Source organism: Heterocephalus glaber, unplaced genomic scaffold (assembly GCF_053883595.1).
Source record: "Heterocephalus glaber isolate CG9 unplaced genomic scaffold, H.glaber_assembly_v1.0 deba00001662, whole genome shotgun sequence".
NCBI lineage: Eukaryota > Metazoa > Chordata > Mammalia > Rodentia > Bathyergidae > Heterocephalus > Heterocephalus glaber.
Genome location: NW_028258403.1, coordinates 16492264 through 16512410, shown reverse-complemented (window position 1 = coordinate 16512410; position 20147 = coordinate 16492264). Strand labels below are relative to the sequence as shown.

Sequence of the window (20147 nt, the reverse complement as noted above, 5' to 3'; positions counted from 1 at the left end):
TTAAGTCAAGTTTTGATTAAAAACTTGTGTATTACCTAAGACAAGAGATACTACATTAACCATTATTTTATTTTTTTATCTAGAAACTTTCAGTCTTGTCATTCAAGCCACAGTATAAAGAGGCATTTCTTGGGGCCAGGGATTTAGCTGAGTGGTTTCGCTGCCTGCTGCGCAAGTACAAGGACTGGAGTTCAATCCCCAACACCAAAAAAAAAAAAAAAGCATTTTTAAGAAGATGAGTATACTTTGTATGGGCCACAAGTTTTTAGATAACTGAAATGGTTCATCACTATTGGTAAATAGAGTCTTTATCTTTAAAAGAAATGCCATGAAAAGAACATTTATATGTTTTGTTTATTTTGGTTTTGGAGTTTTTTGTTTTGGTTTGGTTTGGGGGTTTGTTTTTCTGTTTTGTTTTGTTTTTGTTACCAGGGATTGAACTTGGGTCCTTGCCACTTGTGCAGCAGACAGCAAAACCACTGAGCTAAATCCTCGGCTTGGGGGTTTTTTTGAGACAAGATCTCCTTATGCAGTTCAGACTGGCCTTGAACTCACAGCAATCCTCCTGCCTCAGCCTCTCAAGTGCTGAAATTATAGGCATGTGCCACCATGCCTGCCTGGCTTTTTTTTTTTTAATCATGTACAGATACCTCACAATGAGTACTTCATATGTATCATTTCAACTTCAAAAGGATTTTCTGATTGTATTAGTCATCTTTCCCTTTGCTGGGAAAAGTACCTGGGACCCACAATTTAAAGGAGGAGAGATTTGTTTATTTGTCTCATGGTTTCAGAGGGTTCAGTCCATAGTTGGCTAGCTCAGAGGTAAGCCATTATCATGGCCAAAGGTCATGGTGGAACAAATCTGCAGAGTTCATGGCAACTGGGAAACAAACTAGGAGGACAGTGCCAGAGGAAAGGTCTAAAAACTAGATAGTCCCCAATGTTATGTGCTCATGACTACTCAGAATACACCTCTGGATATTGACATCTTCCATTTTTTTTCCCTAAACCAAGGAATGATATAACCACAGGGTAATTATCAGTGTTAGGAAATTAATATCACTATATGATCTAATCTGTATATTATCCAGGTTTTACCAGGTCTTAATAATGTCATCTTTGGCAAAAGAAAACCACAAATCATGTATTACATTCTGTCATGGTGTCTCCTTTCAGTCTTCCGTTGTGTGGCGCATCTCCTTCATCTTTTCACATTTCTGGATGTTGACATTTTTTACAGAATGTCCTACAGTTTGAGTTTGAGTTTCACCGTGGTTTGATTACTAAACAGTAGTGGAGGTTTTTGCATTATTAGTTTTGGTTAGGAATGTTTGCTAGGAGTATCTCAGAAGATTGTGTGTGCCTCTTAGTTCATCATATCATTTGGTACAGATGTCAGTTTGTTTCATTACTGATTGTTGCTAGCTTTTTCTGATTAAGATGGTTTCTTCTAGGTTTTTCCACTGTAAATCTACTAATCAGCCTTTTCTAATTAGCAAGTATTTGTAGGAAAATACTTTGAAACTATATAAATGTCCTGTTATTCCTTAAACTCTTGCTAACTGGTTTTCCAAGTATTGATGACTCTTACTAGATCATTTATTATAATAGTTGCCAAATGGTGATTTCCTAATTCAGTCATTCATTTTACATACATTAGTAGCTTTGTATTGTGAGGAAGGTCTTTTTCTTCTTTCCTATCAATTTTATCTCAGTATGGGCTCATAATTCTCACTTTACACAATGTAATTCATTGGAAATAAGGTTACTTTTTATGTTTGTATTGCGATTTAGGGTTTTCTCTCCATTCTTGTTCTTTTGTTTTGTCTATGAGTCATCAATCCTGTGTTTATTTTTGCACAACTGAGCAGGTACATGTTTATTTTCTTTTTTCTTTTGCTACATAAACATAGTCTAGATATCGTTTGGTACTTTAGGTTTTTCATTTGGTAATATATCCTATAAATCACAGTACATCAATTCATAAAGCTTTTCATTCTTTTTTTACAGCTAGATGGGATTAGTACTCTGTTGTTTAGATGTACCATGGTTCATTCAACTAGTCTTCTGTATGTGGACATGTAGGTTGTTTCAAAATTTTGGAGTTACAAACAATGCTGAAGTGTCTTTCTGCCTATATATTTCTATATTGTTGGAGTATGCTTCAGGATATTCCTAGAAGTGGTTACTGGGTTAAAACGTAAACAGATACATAATATTTTTAAATGTTAACATTTTCACCAGCAAACAAAGAAAAAGTTTTTCTAGAGCCCCACCATAAAGTTTGTCATATTTTTTATTTTTTGCCAATTTTAGTGAACAATAGTATCTCTGTTCAGTTTTCATTTATCTCTTGCTAGGAGGTTGGATATTACATGTTTTTTACATTAGGGTCCCCCCATGCACATATACTTTCTTGTGGCATTTCAACCCAAGCTCTCATTCATGCTAGTGTCCTACCGAGTAGCTAAATCCTCAGCCCAGAAAAGTTGTATGGATTTAGTTTATTATTCTTTTCTTCCATTGATCTAGATTTTTCATCATTTTTAGCCTTATATACACCATTTACTTCGGTCTTGCTTTGTAAATCAAACTGAAATTCTTTCTTTCTTTTTAAAGGAAATTAAAATCATTCTCATAAGACAGTTTTAATCTCACTTCTGTTATTTTTTTCATTATTGTTATGCATATTATCCTGCATTTTCTGTTTCTCTCTGTATATATTTCCTTTGTTCTTTTCTATTTAAATTCCTCTTGCTATTCAGGAAATTTTGTAGTTTTATACTTTTGTTCTAGTGGTTACTTTGTATTTTATATATACATGTGCTTTGTGTGTACACCTTTTAAAATGTCTTTATTTCCATTTTTTACCCTTTTATCTAGTTTTTTATTATTTAAAGGTACTTTGTAATATTTAATGAAAATATTGACTCCTACCTATTTTCTGTACATTAACAAATGAGCTCATCTTTTTTTTTTTTTAATTAATGTGATACTGGGGGATGAACCCAAGGCCTTCACACTGAGCTACATCTCACCCCTTTTTTTCATTTTGAGATAGTGTCTAAGTCACTAAGTTGGTTCGGCCTGGGCTCAAACTTGGAATACTCTTGCCTCAGCCTCCCAGAGTGTTGGGATTACACTGTGCACCACTACACTCTGCTTGAGTCTGAATTTTCAATACAATTTTGTCTTCTTCTTGTAGTTCTTTTCCTGACTCAAACCAATTTTATCCTTCTTGTTCTATTTCTTTTCTTAGTTTTAAAATAAGGTCAGTCTTCCCACTCCCAGTATCTCTAAATGCTTGTTTGAAAATATCTGAATAAATTTAAAATGTCTTATTACAGTTTTCTTGTGCTTCCCAATTGGTTTTGAAGGAAGAGTTTCCTTGTTTGTTAGTTTTATATAGATGAAGACTGCCTCTGTCATTTCTGCAGCCAAGGTTGGTAGCTTGGGGCAGTTCACAAGATTTCTAGTTTAAGAATTCCCTGTTCTAGCAGTTTTAAGTCTTGCAAGATCCAAAATTTCCTCTTTTCTTTTCACTACATGTTTTTCTTTCTTTCTTTCTTTCTTTTTTTTTTTTTTATGGTACCAGGGATTGAAGTTGGGACCTTGTGCTTGCGAGGCAGGCGATGGAACCAACTGAGCTAAATCCCCGGCACACTACATGTTTTTCAAAGAATATTTCTCCATTCCCTTTTAACATTCTCCTCTCCTAAATGTTACTTTTTTTTTTTTGGTACCAGGAATCGAACTCAGGACCTTGCACTTAATGTTACTTTTCTTGTGTACTTTTCAGTCCTTTCTTTCTACTCATAATCTGATCCACTGGTATACTTTTTCAGTATTCTCACATTTGGGATGGACTTTTTCTTTCTGACTTGGTTTTGGTCAGTCTTAGGTTTCCAGCTAAATTTTCTTCTCACAATTTTTCTCAAACTACTTTTGCTCTTCCTTAATGTCCACAGTGGGGGAATGGAGTAGGGTATTTGCTGGGGTTGCCTGTATATTTTTCTACTTACAGATAATTTAAAGTCTGGATATTCTTTGCTTTTCTGGTTATACAGAAGAAATGAGTTTTGTGATGCCTTACTGATTCTTATTCTTTTAGAGAATGTTTTAGAAAATTTAGGCCAGAAATTACTCCTTGGAGAGTTGGTCTTTAAAGATCATCAGGGATCTTGTTGCTACTTGATTGCCACTTTTGTGGCACTGTTACTTTCTTAGTATTAATTGTGATTTTTGTAGCCAATAAAATGTAAACTGCCCTTTTTTCCCACATTTTGAGTAAGTGTTCTTTTTATAGTTTCCAGTGGTTTAAAAATGTCCAATGGAAAGATTTGTTTCATAAAATGAGTAACAATTTCAGAAGTTGCTGAAGGTACTCTTTTTGGCAGAATACTCAGTGAGGTCTTGGTTTTTTGAGGTTGGTTTGGCTTGGGTCAGGTTTGGTTTGGTTTTTGGTCCAACTTTGTGAGATCCAGTCTTTTTGGTTTTTTGAAACAGGATCTCACTATGTAGTCTAAGCTGGTATTGAACTCACTAAGTATGTGTCCACTCGTGTGCATGCATGTACACACTTGCTAAGGGCCTTGCATGTGCTAACCCAACCCTCTACCACTGAGCTATACTCCCAACGCTGTGTATTGTCTTTGAAGCTTTGTGTTTTTGTTTTAATTCAAACTAATTTTAACATTCCTGTTTCTAGTATGCCTAAGATTTCATTGTGCTTCCTTGAAACATGAAAGAAACCTATAATAATATTCATATGTACAATGTTCAAGTCAGTTAGATCCAGGTAAATATTAATAAGGAATATTAATAAATTAATAAATAGTAAATATTAATAGGTTGGTGGTTCCTAAAGTAGAATTTTGAAACACAAGAATAATAAGTATTAGCAAGCTTTTATGAGTTTGCAATTATAATGATTTTGTTGTTGTTACAGTTGGTAGTATCCTTACTTCTCTGCCTTCTGGACTGGATCATGGCCTTACCTCTAAAGACACTACTCCAACCAGTCCATGCTGCAGGAACAGAAAATGATAAAACAGAAAAATCAGTCCTTAATTGTATTTATAAGGTAAACTTCCTCACTTGCTTCATTATTTACTTGGTAACCAAAAATTTTTTTAAATTATAGAAACAATTAGAGGAACATTTTCACTGTTTTAGAGCCAAGAATTTTCTAAAAATATAGATACTAAGAATATAGATTCAGTTTATAGTACCTAATGGTAATTTAGGAGTACTTCCTACAGGACACTCCTGTTTCATTATAGATTTTTTTCTTTTTTTTCTGGTACTGGGGATTGATCTCAGGACCTCATGCTTGCCATGCAGGTGTGACATCACTGAGCTACATCCCCAGCCCTTCATTGCAAAATTTTGAGTTAGATCTTTGAATATGAGAATCACTGGTTAAGTTTCAATTATTCTTTTTTTTCTAAAAGGTATTTTACCTCAGTTAAAAACCTAGGTCTTAAAATATTTAAAATTTTTGCCAAGTTCTTATGTTACAGTTGACTTTTTTTCTCATTTTGCATTTATTTATTTTCATTTAAACATGGATCTTAGTATTTTCTTTTCCCTTATATTTACAGGTTTTACATGGGTGTGTTTATGGAGCTCAGTGTTTTAGCAATCCAAGGTATTTTCCAATAAGCCTCTCTGATTTGGCTTCTGTAGATTATGATCCTTTTATGCATTTGGAAAGTCTCAAAGAGCCTGAACCTCTACATTCTCCTGATTCAGAACGATCTTCTAAACTCCAGCCAGTAACAGAAGGTAAAATGATTTTTCTTCAGGATATTATTGCTTGGGTTCTTGCCCGATCTTTGAAAAGGAGAATGGAAATGATGGAGCTTAAGAGTATTTCTCACTTTGTAGTTGTTGTAGCTAACTGTGTATATTCTAGCACAAGTTCATTTTTAGCTTTAGAAGTAACTTCATACAATTATTAACATTATATGTAATCTTGTTCCCTTTATAACTTCTAAGCTGTTATTAGGAGATGTTTAAATATTTTATTTCATAAATCATAGAATTTATATGAATTAAGAGAAGTTTGGAGTCTGGCAGACCTTGAATTTGAACTCACTTAATTACTGAATGACTCTTTCTCTATTTGTAAAATAATACTAGTTAGGATTAATACATAGGATTGTATTGCATATTAGGGAAGATTATAAATATAAAGCCCCTTGCACATGCCTATGTACTTGGTACATAATAAACTCAGTAATCAATAACATTTTTAAAGCCAAATTATTTTTACATTCAGAGAGTTTACTCTCTGATAAAAAAGGTGTAAACAAATAACCTTATAAAATAATGCAAATACAAAATAAAGGGAGATATGTAATAAAATTAGTATTAAGAGGACACTTGACAGCATTTTGTAGGAATCAACAAATTTCTGCCCATACCAAATGCCTGCTTCTGTAAATGGCTTTTTGGGACCATATCCTAGTTGTTCATGTCTGAACCATTATCACTGCTTTTGTAACAGCCATACTGCTGAATAGCAACAGAGATCCTGTGGCCCACAAAACTAAACATACTTAGACTTTGGCCCTTTATAGAAAAAGATTGCTGATTCCTGGACTATTAGAATGATTTGGGCAGGTAATGATTTGGGCAGAAGCAGAGAGACCAATTATGAGACTGTTGCAATAGGCCAAATAAGAGTGTCTAAAGGCTTAAACTAAACTGTATTTAGTCACTAAAGAACAGAAGTAGGAATAGAAAAGAAAGGGTTTGAGAAATATAGAGGAGGTAAAGTCAAAAACCCTTTGTGATAAGGTTAGAGAAATGGAAGAATTTGGAATAGCTTTCTGACTGATTAGATTCTGGCTTGGAGATTAATTAGATTTTGCTCAAACTGTAGAAGGAATACAAAAGAAAAGACATTTGGAACAGAAAATGAGGAGGACAGTGTTGGAAATGATTTAGTTTGGAGTATCTTGTGGATATACATGAGCAGATCTCTAGTAAGCAATTGTATATTCCGATTTAGATCTTAGCAGAGAGATCTTTGTTAGGAGTGTGTGTGTGTGTGTGTGTGTGTGTGTGTGTGTGTGTGTGTGTGTGTGTGTGTATTTGGAAAAGAAGGGAAAACAAGAGTAATTTCTCAGAAACCAAGAGAGCAAAAAGCTTTAAAAAAAAGCCAGACATGGTGGCATACACCTGTAATGGCAGCACTCTGGGTGTTAGAGACAGGAGGATTGCAAGTTTGAGTCCAGGCCTGGGAACTTAGCAACTAAGTGAGACCCTGCCTCAAATAAAAAATAGACTGGGGATTAAGCTGAGTGCAAGGTCCTGGGTCCAATCTCCATTACTGCAAAAGGAAAAAAAAAAAAAAAATAGCTGGTGAACAAGTGTAAAATGATAGAAAAGTAAGCTCCAAGAGGAGACAAGTATGTCTACTTTAGATTCAGGAGAGATGAAGGAGGGAGAAGCAAATGTCTGTGGGTTGAAGCAGAAGATAAGGAAGTAGAGCCATCCCCAAAAAGTACTCTTTAAAGAAGCTTTATTGGCTGGGTGTGGTGGCACACACTTGTAATCCTAGCACTCAGAAGGCTGAAGCAGGAGGGTTGCCACAAGTTCAAGGTCAGCCTAGGCTACATAGTGACTTCAAAGCCAGCCTGAACTACATAGCAAGACCTGGCTCAAAAAGAACAAAAGAAAACAAAACAAAAGAAGCTTGACTATTTAAAATTAACAAAAAGTGATAAACCAGTAGGTAAGCTAAAATATATGTAGAGAATTAAATGTATGGGGGGGGGGGGGCCGGTTCCGGGCATTGAACTCAGGACCTTGTGCTTGCAAGGCAGGCAGTGAAACCACTGAGCTAAATCCCCAGCCCAAAGTGTATTTTTAAGCTGAGACAGATGTGGGAAGGAAATCTTTAACAGAAAAGTCCTGAGGGGAGAAGCTACAAAGTACTGGTGCTAAGATTCACCTTATTCTGGGAGTAGAAAGTACAAGATGATGAAGTAAGTTAAGGGAATGACAGTAGTTATCAAGAGCTCGATAGAAAATAGAAACCACAAACCTTTGACTCTGTCTTTCACTAGTAAAGTAGATAACAGCAGATGTACAAGAAAATTATGAATTTTGGAATATTGTTATATGGGTTAGCCTTGGAATCCAAGCTTGGTAAGATCAAACTACTGCCAGGAAGTGACTAATAAATTGAGAAAAAAACCAGAGTGATGTGGAGAGTCAGAAAGTAGATATGGTTGGTAATAAGAAGATAGAGCAGTGTATCTCAGTCCTGGCCACGTTTTAGGATACCGATGCTCTAGTTCCATCCCTAGAGATTTTTGGTACATTAATCCAGTATTGCTGCAATTTTTTTAAAGCTCTACATGTAACTAATATTTAATAATATTGTAAATCATTACATTAAAAATAATATTTAATGTTATTGAAACTATTAAATATTAAGATAGTAAATATTAAATAATAAAGTAGTCTATATTAAAATATTATTTAATATTTTTTAAATGTTATAAATAATAATATTTAGCCACAGTGGAGAACCACTAAGAGAATCAGTATATATTAGGACCATGGTTCTGAAAACAATTTTTTAGGTATTGAAACCCTTTAAATAAATTTTTTTTTATTTTTTTGGTACCGGGGATCGAACTCGGATCCTCCTGCTTGCAAGGCGGGCAGCGGAACCACTGAGCTAAATCCCCGGCCCCTCTTTAAATAAATTTTATAAGGAAACCCAACTTATAAAACTTTTTAAGGTAGAATTGCATCAGAGTAGAGGGCTGGGATCCTACCAATTTCTTTCCTGTCAATTTTTATGGTCCTCCAAGGATCATACAAAACACAGTTGGAAAATTGTAGACTAGGAGGTTGTAGTCAAAGAGGAAGGAAGAGTTTGATTTTCTTTTGGTACCAGGGATCGAACTTGGGACCTTGCGCTTGCGAGGCAGGTGCCAAAACCACTGAGCTAAATCCCTGGCCCAAGAGTTTGATTTTCAAAGGCAGAATATTTATAAATAATTAAAACAGTGAGAATGTGACGATGATAGTGAATTGATGGCATACACTGACAATAAAGATATAAAATTAGAAGTCAAAGAAATAGGACTGGGTTTGAAGCTGACAATAAGTTGCTGGTGGTTTGTCTAGAGCACAAATTCACGAGTGAAATCATAATATAAGAATTAAATTATTGCTAAGATATAAAAGAGACACACTGGTCAGTGTAGTGTAGCAAAATAATTTAGACAGTAATTGATATAAGCAACTTTAAATCACCTCTTTAGATTTGGCATAGTAAGTTACAGTTCAAAGTTATGTGAAAAGATTAGTTGTTCTGCATTTTTAAGGGTATCATGGTAACATTTTGACTCATGACAGTACAATATTTCTCTTAATAATTGGAGCTTTCTTTATGTAAGAGGAAGTTTTAATGTATTTCATACAAAATTTACTGTTCAGTGTCGGTCACTGCATAAGAAATAAGAGAAGATGTAAAAAGCTTCATATTGATATCACATACTCTATGTAATATTCTCTAAATGTATTAAGCTGTTCCGTTTGGACTTCCTCAAAAGTATTGAGAGCCAGATAAATGCAGAATCTTTTAGGAACAGCCATGAGCTAACAGCAGGTGATTCTCTGTTCCACCGCATGCTGTGGGGGGGTTTAATGTAGTGAAAATGACTGATCATTGTGCCCTTGTCAAAGGCATGCTTCATCATTTTCAAGTACTTTTTTGGCCAATGAATTCTAAACGTAGAGTGTTCCTAATCAGCTCAGTATTGGATTGAATAAGACAGATTTGAGAACTATTGGCAGGAGTAGCTATAATTATTAAATTTGCTAAATAATAAGGCAAGGTAGTGAATTTGGCTTTTTGTCAAATGGCAGTGGTCTTATTAGCAAAAAGTCATCATTTGCAGGGTCAGAGTGAAAGGAAGTTCCAAAGAATTCATTCTGTCCTAATTATAGTTTCACCTATCCATATGCAAAGCTAATATTTAAAGCTTTTGCCAAAATTAACTTCCTCTGCATGTTCTATTACAGTGCAGTGAATTGCAGCAGCTTTTTATGTCTTGCTGCTTTTGTATGCCATAATAATCTATAATTATGGGTTTGCTGCAAATGCCGTAGGGTTTGTTTAATCTGACAATCTGAAAAGACAACCCTGAATAGGCATATTTAAATGAATGCTAGTTAACACAAAGCCTTAGGAGCATCAATATCTTCATTTTGCATTTCCTCATAAGCCTGGTTATTTTAGAATTTTATTTTTAATTTCTAAATTAGAGAATTTTATGTCTTATTTATAAGTTAATAGTTAAGTATAAGAGAAAGATGTATGTTATATGGTTTATAACTCAAAAATAGATCTAAGTGCTCAGTTAACAAATGGGGAGATTTTTATCCTTTCATATATTCACATCTGTCCTGAGTTTAGAGTGCAACTTAGGAAAGAAAATTATTTTACCAACATCTGAAATCTAAATTTATCCTTTGTTTTCACTGTTGATAATTGTGACAGATTTATGAGCAAGCTCTTCCTACTTGAAACAAATGGGGAGAATGCTTAGAACAAGTATTCCCACTGTCTGTTCCTTTGGGAAGAGAATATAGCAGGTATTTGGACTGGTGCCTGGGCTTGGGATTTATGTTTTAGGGAAGAGGTGGTTCATTCTTAGAGTTTACTTCTAATCAAGTTAGAAAAAGAACTCATAAAACCAGTGTTCCTTATAATGCTCTCAAAATTAAATGATTTCTGTTGTGTGCATTATGTCCAGCTTTGTACATAAGACTTTTTCATTCTTTACAAGAAAATCTGTGTTATTCTTACCAGAAACTGAGGTTAAAGAATTTTATGTGATTTGTCCATGATCACAGAGTACATCAAAGTCATGGATTCTTCTGTAAATCCCTTTCTGTAATCATTGCTGTTAAATAATACTTTCCTTTCTTCAAGTGTAAACTTTTATGTTTTATTAAAAAAAAAGTCACTGTTTAGAATGTGTCACCTGTTTAAGGTGTGTCACTCAACAGGAAGACAATGAAAGTAAAGAGAATATTTTTCTCCTACCTCAAATATTTTTAAGCTGTTAATTACAGTTTTTCATTACTATTTAAAACATGATTCAGTTATCTTTGGATGAGCTTTTTCAGTTGATCTGGCTGTTTATTTAGAAATTTATGCTAAGTACACTGCAATACTTTTTTTTTTGGTTCCTGTACATGGGGGAAATTTTTAAATTCATTGTTTCCATATATCACAGCTTAACAGAAGAAAAAAAGTGTAGAAATTAGAGTTGTGGTAAAGGAGGAAATAACATTGAGCTGGGCAACAAAAGACCAGCTCTGACGTGAAATCTAAGGCAGGTAAACTTTGTAAACATTTCTCCTCATGTGCAAAATGAGGGACATTAGCTAGGTTAGTCACTTAGAGTGTAAACAGTCATTATATATTAAATTATAATTAAGGGAAAGCAAACATTAGATTGAAGCCCCTCTTGTTTCATCTCATCCAGTGATAGTTTTAAAAATAGAGGATTAAGTTAATGCTCATCATTTAGTGTTGAATGGCTGATTTTCAGAACTAGTACAAATATAATTTTAAAACAGCTCAATATATTGAGAAATCACATTTACAGATATGTAAGCATAAAACTGACCAATAATAGAAGGTTAAATTATTGATAGTAAATTTTTTAAATCAAAGCCTAAGAAAACCATTCCTTTTAATAGTTGGAGAAGATATTGTTAGTATTAATGGCATAGTAGCTGACTTGTTCTCATTTTTAGTCTTTACCCTTGGTGTTAGTTTTAACTCTTAAGGGATACAGCCTTTAAAATATAATGCTATACTCTCTGCTCCCCCCCCCCCCCCCCGCTTTTTGGTTCCAGAGATCAAAATCAGGACCTTGCACTTGCAAGGCAGGCGCGGTGCCACTGAGCCGAATCCCCGGCCCTTCTCTTGCCCCTTTTTAAGAAATGGTACTAGCAGTGGACAAGCTAAGTCTCTTTTTTTAATGTTAGATGTATTGAGGTATAGTTTGTATAAAATATAATGTACCCTTTTTTGATGAGAGAATTTTTCTATAATGTTCATAGTTACACACTTCTATACAACTTACTGAAAGTCACCAAACTAAGTACTTGAAATTGTAGGTTTTATTGTGCATAAATGAGGACATTCTTAAATCTGTGTTTATTTTGACAGGCAGGCCTTAGTGTTCCCAACTGATTAACTTTCAGATAACATAATTAGTCAAGGTTACTCTGAGACTATGGCAGAATAATACAAAAACATTGTCATTCTGTAACTATGTCTAAAAGTAGAGACAAAAACACCACACATGCGTGTGCACACACATGCACACAATTAAACAACCTCTTCTAACATGACTTGTAATACATCTTTACCAGTGACAGCTTTCTTCCTGTTTCTTATATGAAAAGTATCAAGATAATCCTCAATCCACTCTCCTCACTTCCTGAAATCCCTCAGCCTTCTGTAGAATCACACTGGCAGTGTGTAATTTGTTAGCTTCAGCTGTTTACTGTCTCCTTTCTGCTGCACCTCTGCTCTTTGTGACCTCTGTCTTCCCTCTCTCCTCCTCTCATCCTCCTTCAGAACCTGATATAAGGTGTCTTGCCTTTCTAGGACTCTCAATTACTATTCTTTAAGTTTTCTTATTTTACTCTTATTTTTAAAACTTTAGTTTTTAAAGTTACTCATATGAATATGCTTATCTGTTTGCTTTCCTTAATGTGCTAGAGGAAGAAGAAAATGATTTTTGAATACAATTAACTGCTAGACTAGACCACACTGATGCAGAAGAATTCCAGAAAAACGTGATACATAGGCAGACCCATCCAAGATTTTTCCCTTTAAAATAAAGTTTTCTTAGCATGTACGGCTATAATGATTTATGATTAAATTCACTCTATTGAAGTTTAATTGGAATGGTTTTTTTCTCAGAAACACTTAACATCATCGGTAAAAGTCAGAATTAAATGACATTTAAAACATTCTGTAAACTATGTCTCTGAATCTGGAATCTATTGATGTGATAAGAAACTTATCAGTTGAATAGATTTCACTGGTTTTTTTAATCTGTGTGTTCAGTATTCCAAGTGACTGATTTATAATACTTTCGATCCTTTAAAAGCGATCTACATTTAAAGGTTTTGGTTTAAATTATGGATCCATTAGCAGATATTTAAAAAGGACTTCCACATAAAATAAGCAAAACTTCACCAAAAAACAATTTTCTTCCATTTTTGCCATTATTTCTAAATATGGAATCTAGTTTGGAAATAATATTTATTCAAATACTTGTGGTTTTAGCAATATAATGAAAGTACGTATTTGTTGTCTAAGTATTTCATTGTTTTTATGACTTCTAGAAAGCAACAATATTCCCACTCATTTATATTTTTTTATTTCCAGTGAAAACACAAATGCAACAAGGATTAATCTCTATAGCAGCCCGTACTGTTATTACACATTTGGTAAATCACTTGGGCCATTATCCAATGAGTGGTGGTCCAGCTATGCTAACAAGCCAGGTGTGTGAAAATCATGATAATCATTACAGTGAAAGTACTGAACTTTCTCCTGAACTCTTTGAGAGCCCAAATATCCAGTTCTTTGTGTTGAACAATACAACCTTAGTGTCTTGTATCCAGATCAGATCAGAAGAGAGTATGCCTGGAGGAGGTTTATCCGCTGGCTTGGCATCAGCCAATTCAAATGTCAGAATCATAGTACGTGATCTGTCTGGAAAATATTCATGGGATTCTGCCATACTATATGGACCACCTCCTGTTAATGGCTTGTCAGAACCCACATCTTTCATACTTTCATTGTCTCACCAAGAGAAGCCAGAAGAGCCTCCTACATCTAATGAATGCTTAGAAGATATAATAGTAAAAGATGGGCTTTCCCTGCAGTTTAAAAGATTTAGAGAAACAGTACCAACTTGGGATACAATAAGAGATGAAGAAGATGTTCTTGATGAGCTCTTGCAGTATTTGGGTGTTACTAGCCCTGAGTGCTTACAGAGAACTGGAATCTCACTTAATATTCCTGCTCCACAACCTGTGTGCATTTCTGAAAAACAGGAGAATGATGTTATTAATGCTATCCTTAAGCAACACACAGAGGAAAAAGAATTTGTTGAGAAGCATTTTAATGACTTAAACATGAAAGCTGTGGAACAAGATGAGCCAGTACCTCAAAAGCCTCAATCAGCATTTTATTATTGCAGATTGCTTCTTAGTATATTAGGAATGAATTCCTGGGACAAACGGTAAGAATAAATAAGTTTGTTTGTTTATTGTAGTGGGCATTGAATCCAGGACCTTTGCACTGAGCTACATCCCCAGACCTTTTTTACTTTATTTTGACACACAATCTCTCAAAGTCACTAAGTTGCCTAGCCTGAGTTCAAACTTGTGATCATCCTGCCTCAGCCTCCCAGAGTGATGGGATTGTAGATGTGTACCTCCACACCCAGCTTTATTCATCTTCTGATTAAAGATTTTAGTCTCTGTTCTTTTCCTCACTAAATTTTATCTATCAGTTAGTTATTGACCAGTAGACAGATCTGGTTGGTTGGTTGGTTGGTTTTGAGAGCACTGAGTTATATCAGGACTCAGAGGAATAAAAAGATAACTTAATCTAGTAAATTACTAGTATTTTCAGAATGACTACTAGAATGGTCTGAGTTAAGAATCAGAGCTCATGTGATTGGAAAAAAATCTTATTTTTTCAACCTTCATGTAATCCTTTTTTTTCCCCCAACTGCAGTATGATCAGTTCTATTTTGAATTGGGGAAATTAACCCAACATTTAGAATCAAACCAAGAAAAAAATCTGGAATTTTTTTCTTTCATTATTTTTTGTCTTATACATATTAAAAATTTGTGTTTAAAAAATTATCGGGGGGCGGGCAGGGACTAGCTCAGTGGTTCTGCTGCCTGCCTCACAAGCCCAAGGACTGGAGTTCAATCCCCGGTACCAAAAAAAAAAAAAAAAAAAACATAGGGGGCCCAGGGATTTAGCTCAGACCTGCCTCACAAGCACAAGGTCCTGAGTTTGATCCCCAGTACCAAAAACAATTAATAAATAAATACAGGGCTAGGAGTGCAGTTCGGTAGTAGAGTTCATACTTAAGAATGCATGAGGCCCTGAGTTCACACACACACACACACACACACACACACACACACACAAATTCAAGCAAATTAGGTAAGATGGAAATGACAAGAGCATTAGACTTGAATCAGAAGACCTAGGTTACAGTCAGTTAATCTTTGAGCTTTGGGCTACAGTCTACTAATTGAGAGTAATTCCCACTTCACATAGAAAGAAGTAACTCTTAAGATTTTACATTACTGTAAGCTATTACTAGTATACATTTAAGTTTTGTTGGGTTTCTTCTTTTTTGTGCTAGGGATTGAATCTAAGGTCTTGTGCATGATAAGCACTCTGGCTTTCTCTGACCTATAACCCCTCCACCTTTAGTTTTTAATTCCCTACTATGAAAAGTTGGAGAAAAATGGAAGAAAAATCATTTACTGTATTCATTTCTGTTAAACTTATAGTAGGAAAGTAAACCTCAGATATCACTGGACAAATAAATCTTAAAATAATTCAAATCATGTGAAACATTGAAATGGAGTTCTTCCTTGCTTAGTGTTTATAGTATTATATGGTTTAACTTCAATTTATTAGAAGAAATAAAGTCACATTATATCAGGAACACATTTTGCCTTTTGATATGTCCAAATACAGATAATTATCATTCAGTTAATGTGTAGATGCATTTTACTCTGTTTGCTATGGAATGGTCTATATTTGTTGTTTCTTGAAAAAAAAAAAGCTAAAGATGGGAGGCTATATTTTATAACATCAGACACTGATATTTACATATTTAGCACCCATTGAACAGACTTGGTAAAAATATATTTCTTCATAATGTAAAAAGTACATATAATATAAAATGAGGAAGAAAGCAAATTCCCACAAGTTCTTAGGTCCATTTTCTGAGTGTGAATTTGGGAAGCTCACCACACCTGCAAGGAAAGACTGAAGGGGCTGGTAGGTATGACTTACTAGCTTTGGAAAGGTATAAGGGCTTGCAGAGATAGTGACATATTCTTTACATCTTTTTTAGGGACTGTTCTTTGTATTAGAAGTATGAAAAGGCAAGAAAAGTATAAAATTAGCCTAAGTAGTAAAGTGGAAAGTGTTTCCAGGTCTGTCATTCACTACAATGGTGATGAAAATGTTTATGAATCTTTCTATCTAGGAGGAGCTTTCATCTCCTGAAGAAAAATGAAAAACTACTTAGAGAACTTAGGAACTTGGACTCAAGGCAGTGGTAAGTTGTTGAAAACTTTAACACTTAAAACCAGCAACTCAGCTATTTCTCTGTTTAGAATAATACTATGAATAATATTGTAAACAGTGAATGATATGTTACTGAGTTAAAACTTTCTGAGCAGAATCTTTTATTATACCTTAGAAATAATAAATGATTTTAAAGAAAAATTTAGAACTGCATTAATATGTTTTGTTTCTTTGAATTACCTATACATTTTTATGCACTTCAAAATAATCTGTTGTATCACAGAAAACTGATTGGATCTGGAGCATAACAAGCTACCCACCATGACATTACTATTGTATAGGAATGCAAAGTGAATAAGATGATCTCAGGCCTTTCCCACATTCTACTGCTCTATATCTTCCTCTCCTTTAAATTTATATATTGAGCCATCTCTTCTTACTCAATATGTGCCCTTTGATTTCAAAAATCATCTTTTTTCTTCTTATGTATATGTCTCTGCTTTCCATCTTTTCTACCTGCTTTAAGATCTTCAAAAAGTAATTTCCTTTTTATGTTTTATTCCTACTTTTCCTACCATAAACACATTTGTTGCATCTTTAAAAAAAACCAAAAAACAAAACATTCCTCAGTTACTGCTTTTTAAGCTGTAGTCCTATTTCTCTCATGCCCTTTACTACCAAATTTGTGGACAAATACCATCATTACTCAGTTTCTATAATTCCAGAGTGCTTTTTCTGTAGAACTTTTTAGCTTTCTTCAGAATAACCTTTTTAAAATAATTTTTAAGTTGTTTGTCTGTTACAGAAAATATAAAACAAAAATAATCTGTATATTTATAATACTATTGCTAACTTTTATTTTCAGTCTTCTTTGAAGGATAAACTTTCTTTCTACAAAACTGTAATCATAGGGATGTACACGTATGTACACTTTTTCCCACTTTATATGAGAATTTTTCTGTCATTTAGATAATCCTCAAAAATAATCTCTGCCGTGCCAAGTTCTCTGTTACTGGACCTTAACAATTTCTTGCCCCTGGATAGATTCCTAGAAATACAATTGTTAGCCCAAAGTTAAAACACATATTTCAGACCATATATATTACAAAATTGCTTTCCATTAAGTAATAATTTATAAATCCACCAACACTGTGTAAGAGCACCTACATAATTTCAACCTGGCCAGCACAAGATACAGTCACATTTCCTAAATCCTTATAACTTGAGAGACAGATCATAATATCACTTTAATTTTTATTTCTTTATTATTAGTGAATATTTTTCATATATTTATATGAAATTTTAGTCTTTTTAAATTGTCTCAACATCCTTTGTTTTTATTTAGAAATTTAAAAAATTTCATTAATGCTTCATGTGTGTGTTAAATGTTAACTTTTGTACTGTATGTGTGAATTAGTTGTTCAGCTTCCAGTTTTCAAATTCAGGTTGTTTAACATACAGGTTTTTCACTTTTATGTAGTCATGTCTCAATATTTTTCTTTGGATTTCCTCAGTTTGTTGTACTTGCGGAGTTCTGTCTTGAAATCAGCTAGACATTCTGCTTTATTTTCTTACAGATCTTTATTTCGTTCAGGTGATAATCATTTTACATTTAGTTTTCCCTTCTGGAATATATTTTATTATGGAATGAGAAGTAGAACTACCTTGAATGTTAGAGAATAGTCTATTTGTATAGTGTGTTGAATAACCTATACTTTTCCCATTAATGTTTCCTTTATCAAATATTGAGCTGTCTGCTTCAAAGCTGTTTCTTATTGACTTCCTTTTTTGGTGAATATTACCTTTCCTATTCTGTTTATTATAGCTTTATAATATATTTTAATAGTCTTTCTCAAACTTCCCCTGGCATTATTCTTCTATTCAATATTTTAACCTATTTATTCTTCTGGAGACATATTAGAATTATGCTATTTTTTTCCAGGATAAAAAAATCCCATTAGTATTTTGTTTAGATTTTCAATAAAACTCTCATCAGAAGAATAGGTACTGCTAGAGTTATCATTTTCCCAGCACTTGGCAGACTAAAACAGGAGGATTGCCACAAGTTTGAGTCCACCCTGGATTACATAGTGAGACTCTATGTCTCAAAACCCCCAAAAACTAAATAAAGTTATATTTTTCCACTCATAATGATGCTGTGTCTACTTATTCTGAGACCTAGACATTACTTGTATGGGTAATTTTTAGGTATTTTGTTATTTTGTTTCTATTCTAAATAGTATTTTCCCCCATCACATCTTTTGAGGGGTTTTTTGGTTGTTTTTTTTTCATTTTTTCGTTTTGAAATGAGGTCTCGCTAAGCTGCCGAGCTAGGCTTGAATTTGCAACCTTCTTGCCTCAGCCTCCCAGAGTGCTGGGATTACAGGCATGTACCACCATGGCCAGTTAAATTTTTTATTTTTAATGTTTATCTTTTATCTATATACTTTAGTGAATTCTTTCACTGATTTTATACATTTTATAGTTGTTTCTCTCAAAATTTGTTCAGGTGTATAATCATTATCTACAGATTATCTCCTTTCTAATAGTTGTGCCAGGTTTTGTTTATATCTTACTGCACTGACCAACCCTTTTGGGATTATGTTAAATAATTTAGTAACAGTGGACATCCTGATTTTTATGGAAACAGTTCTTTTTCATCATTAAGGAAAATATTGGTTGTTGGTTTGAAATAGTTTATTATCCTAAGAAAGTTGTCTATCTTCAAGGAGTTTTATAAGGAAAAGGTGTGAGATGTTAATCCTTTTCAGCATCTACTCAGTTGTCCACATCATTTTTATTTCTTATTTCCCTACACAGTGTTTTATTACTACTAGGTTGCTAACATGAAATAATATTTGCATTTTAAAAAATAAATCCTACCTAGTCCATTGACTTACTGTTGTGTTAATTTACTTAAATTTTGTTTTGAATTAGGACATAGTCTATTCTGTTGATATTTTTCTCGTTCTGTTCTTGAATGTTTTTAGAATTGCAGTTATGTCCAGCTTCCCAAAATGAGTATTTGTTATTTGAAATTATAGAATTAAAATTGCTTTTTAAAAATTTTTTTTCAGTTTATTTCATCCTTATTTGTCCTTTCTGATTTTCTTTTTCATCTTGAGTCAGTTTCATTGTTTTTGTTAGAGGGCCAGGGATTTAGCTCAGTGGTTCTGCTGCCTGCCTCGCAAGCACAAGGTCCCAAGTTCGATCCCTGGTACCAAAAAAGAAAAAAAAAAAGATTTTCAGGTAGATAATAGTAGAGATTCATACATGATATCATAACTCTCTTATATTCCTTTTGTTGTCCTACTTTTTTTTTTTAAGCAGGATCTTACTATGTCGTTCAGCTAAAGGTGATCCTCAAGCTAAAGGTCATCCTCCTGCCTCAGCCTCCTGAGGGCTGGGATTACAGGTGTGCACCATAACCCTGGCTTAAGATGTTTTTCTTAAAGCAGGTGACCATCTCACTATAGATGATCTTTTCAAAGAAATGAATTCTAAGTTATTATTTTGTATTTTCTTGTTCTAACATAATTTTCTATTATTTCCATCTCTTTCATAAGCTTTATTTTACATCTAGAATGGAATGCTATTATGTGTCTCAGTTTTATTCTTTATTAGTTGAGAATGAAATAATCTTTTTTGGGTTTTTTTTTGTAAAACATTTATTGTTCCATTTGAGATATACGTAATGATAACATACATCATAGGGAATTTTTACCTGTACATGATGTATCTTGCTTCTTCTTGAGAATGAAATAATCTTAAGCTATAAATTTTTCAT

General features: G+C 33.8%; 1 protein-coding gene across 8 annotated transcripts in view; it reads left to right on the top strand.

The window, feature by feature from the left end:
• The window catches only part of Ralgapa1 (Ral GTPase activating protein catalytic subunit alpha 1), a 228736-nt gene that overhangs the window by 140128 nt on the left and 68461 nt on the right, over positions 1-20147 (top strand). For all 8 annotated transcript variants that reach the window (XM_013066624.3, XM_087197118.1, XM_087197119.1 and 5 more), the window contains 4 exons: positions 4952-5086; positions 5607-5790; positions 13454-14315; positions 16320-16391. In XM_013066624.3, coding sequence (XP_012922078.1) covers positions 4952-5086; positions 5607-5790; positions 13454-14315; positions 16320-16391 — 1253 coding nt within the window. The remainder of the gene's footprint in view (positions 1-4951; positions 5087-5606; positions 5791-13453; positions 14316-16319; positions 16392-20147) is intronic.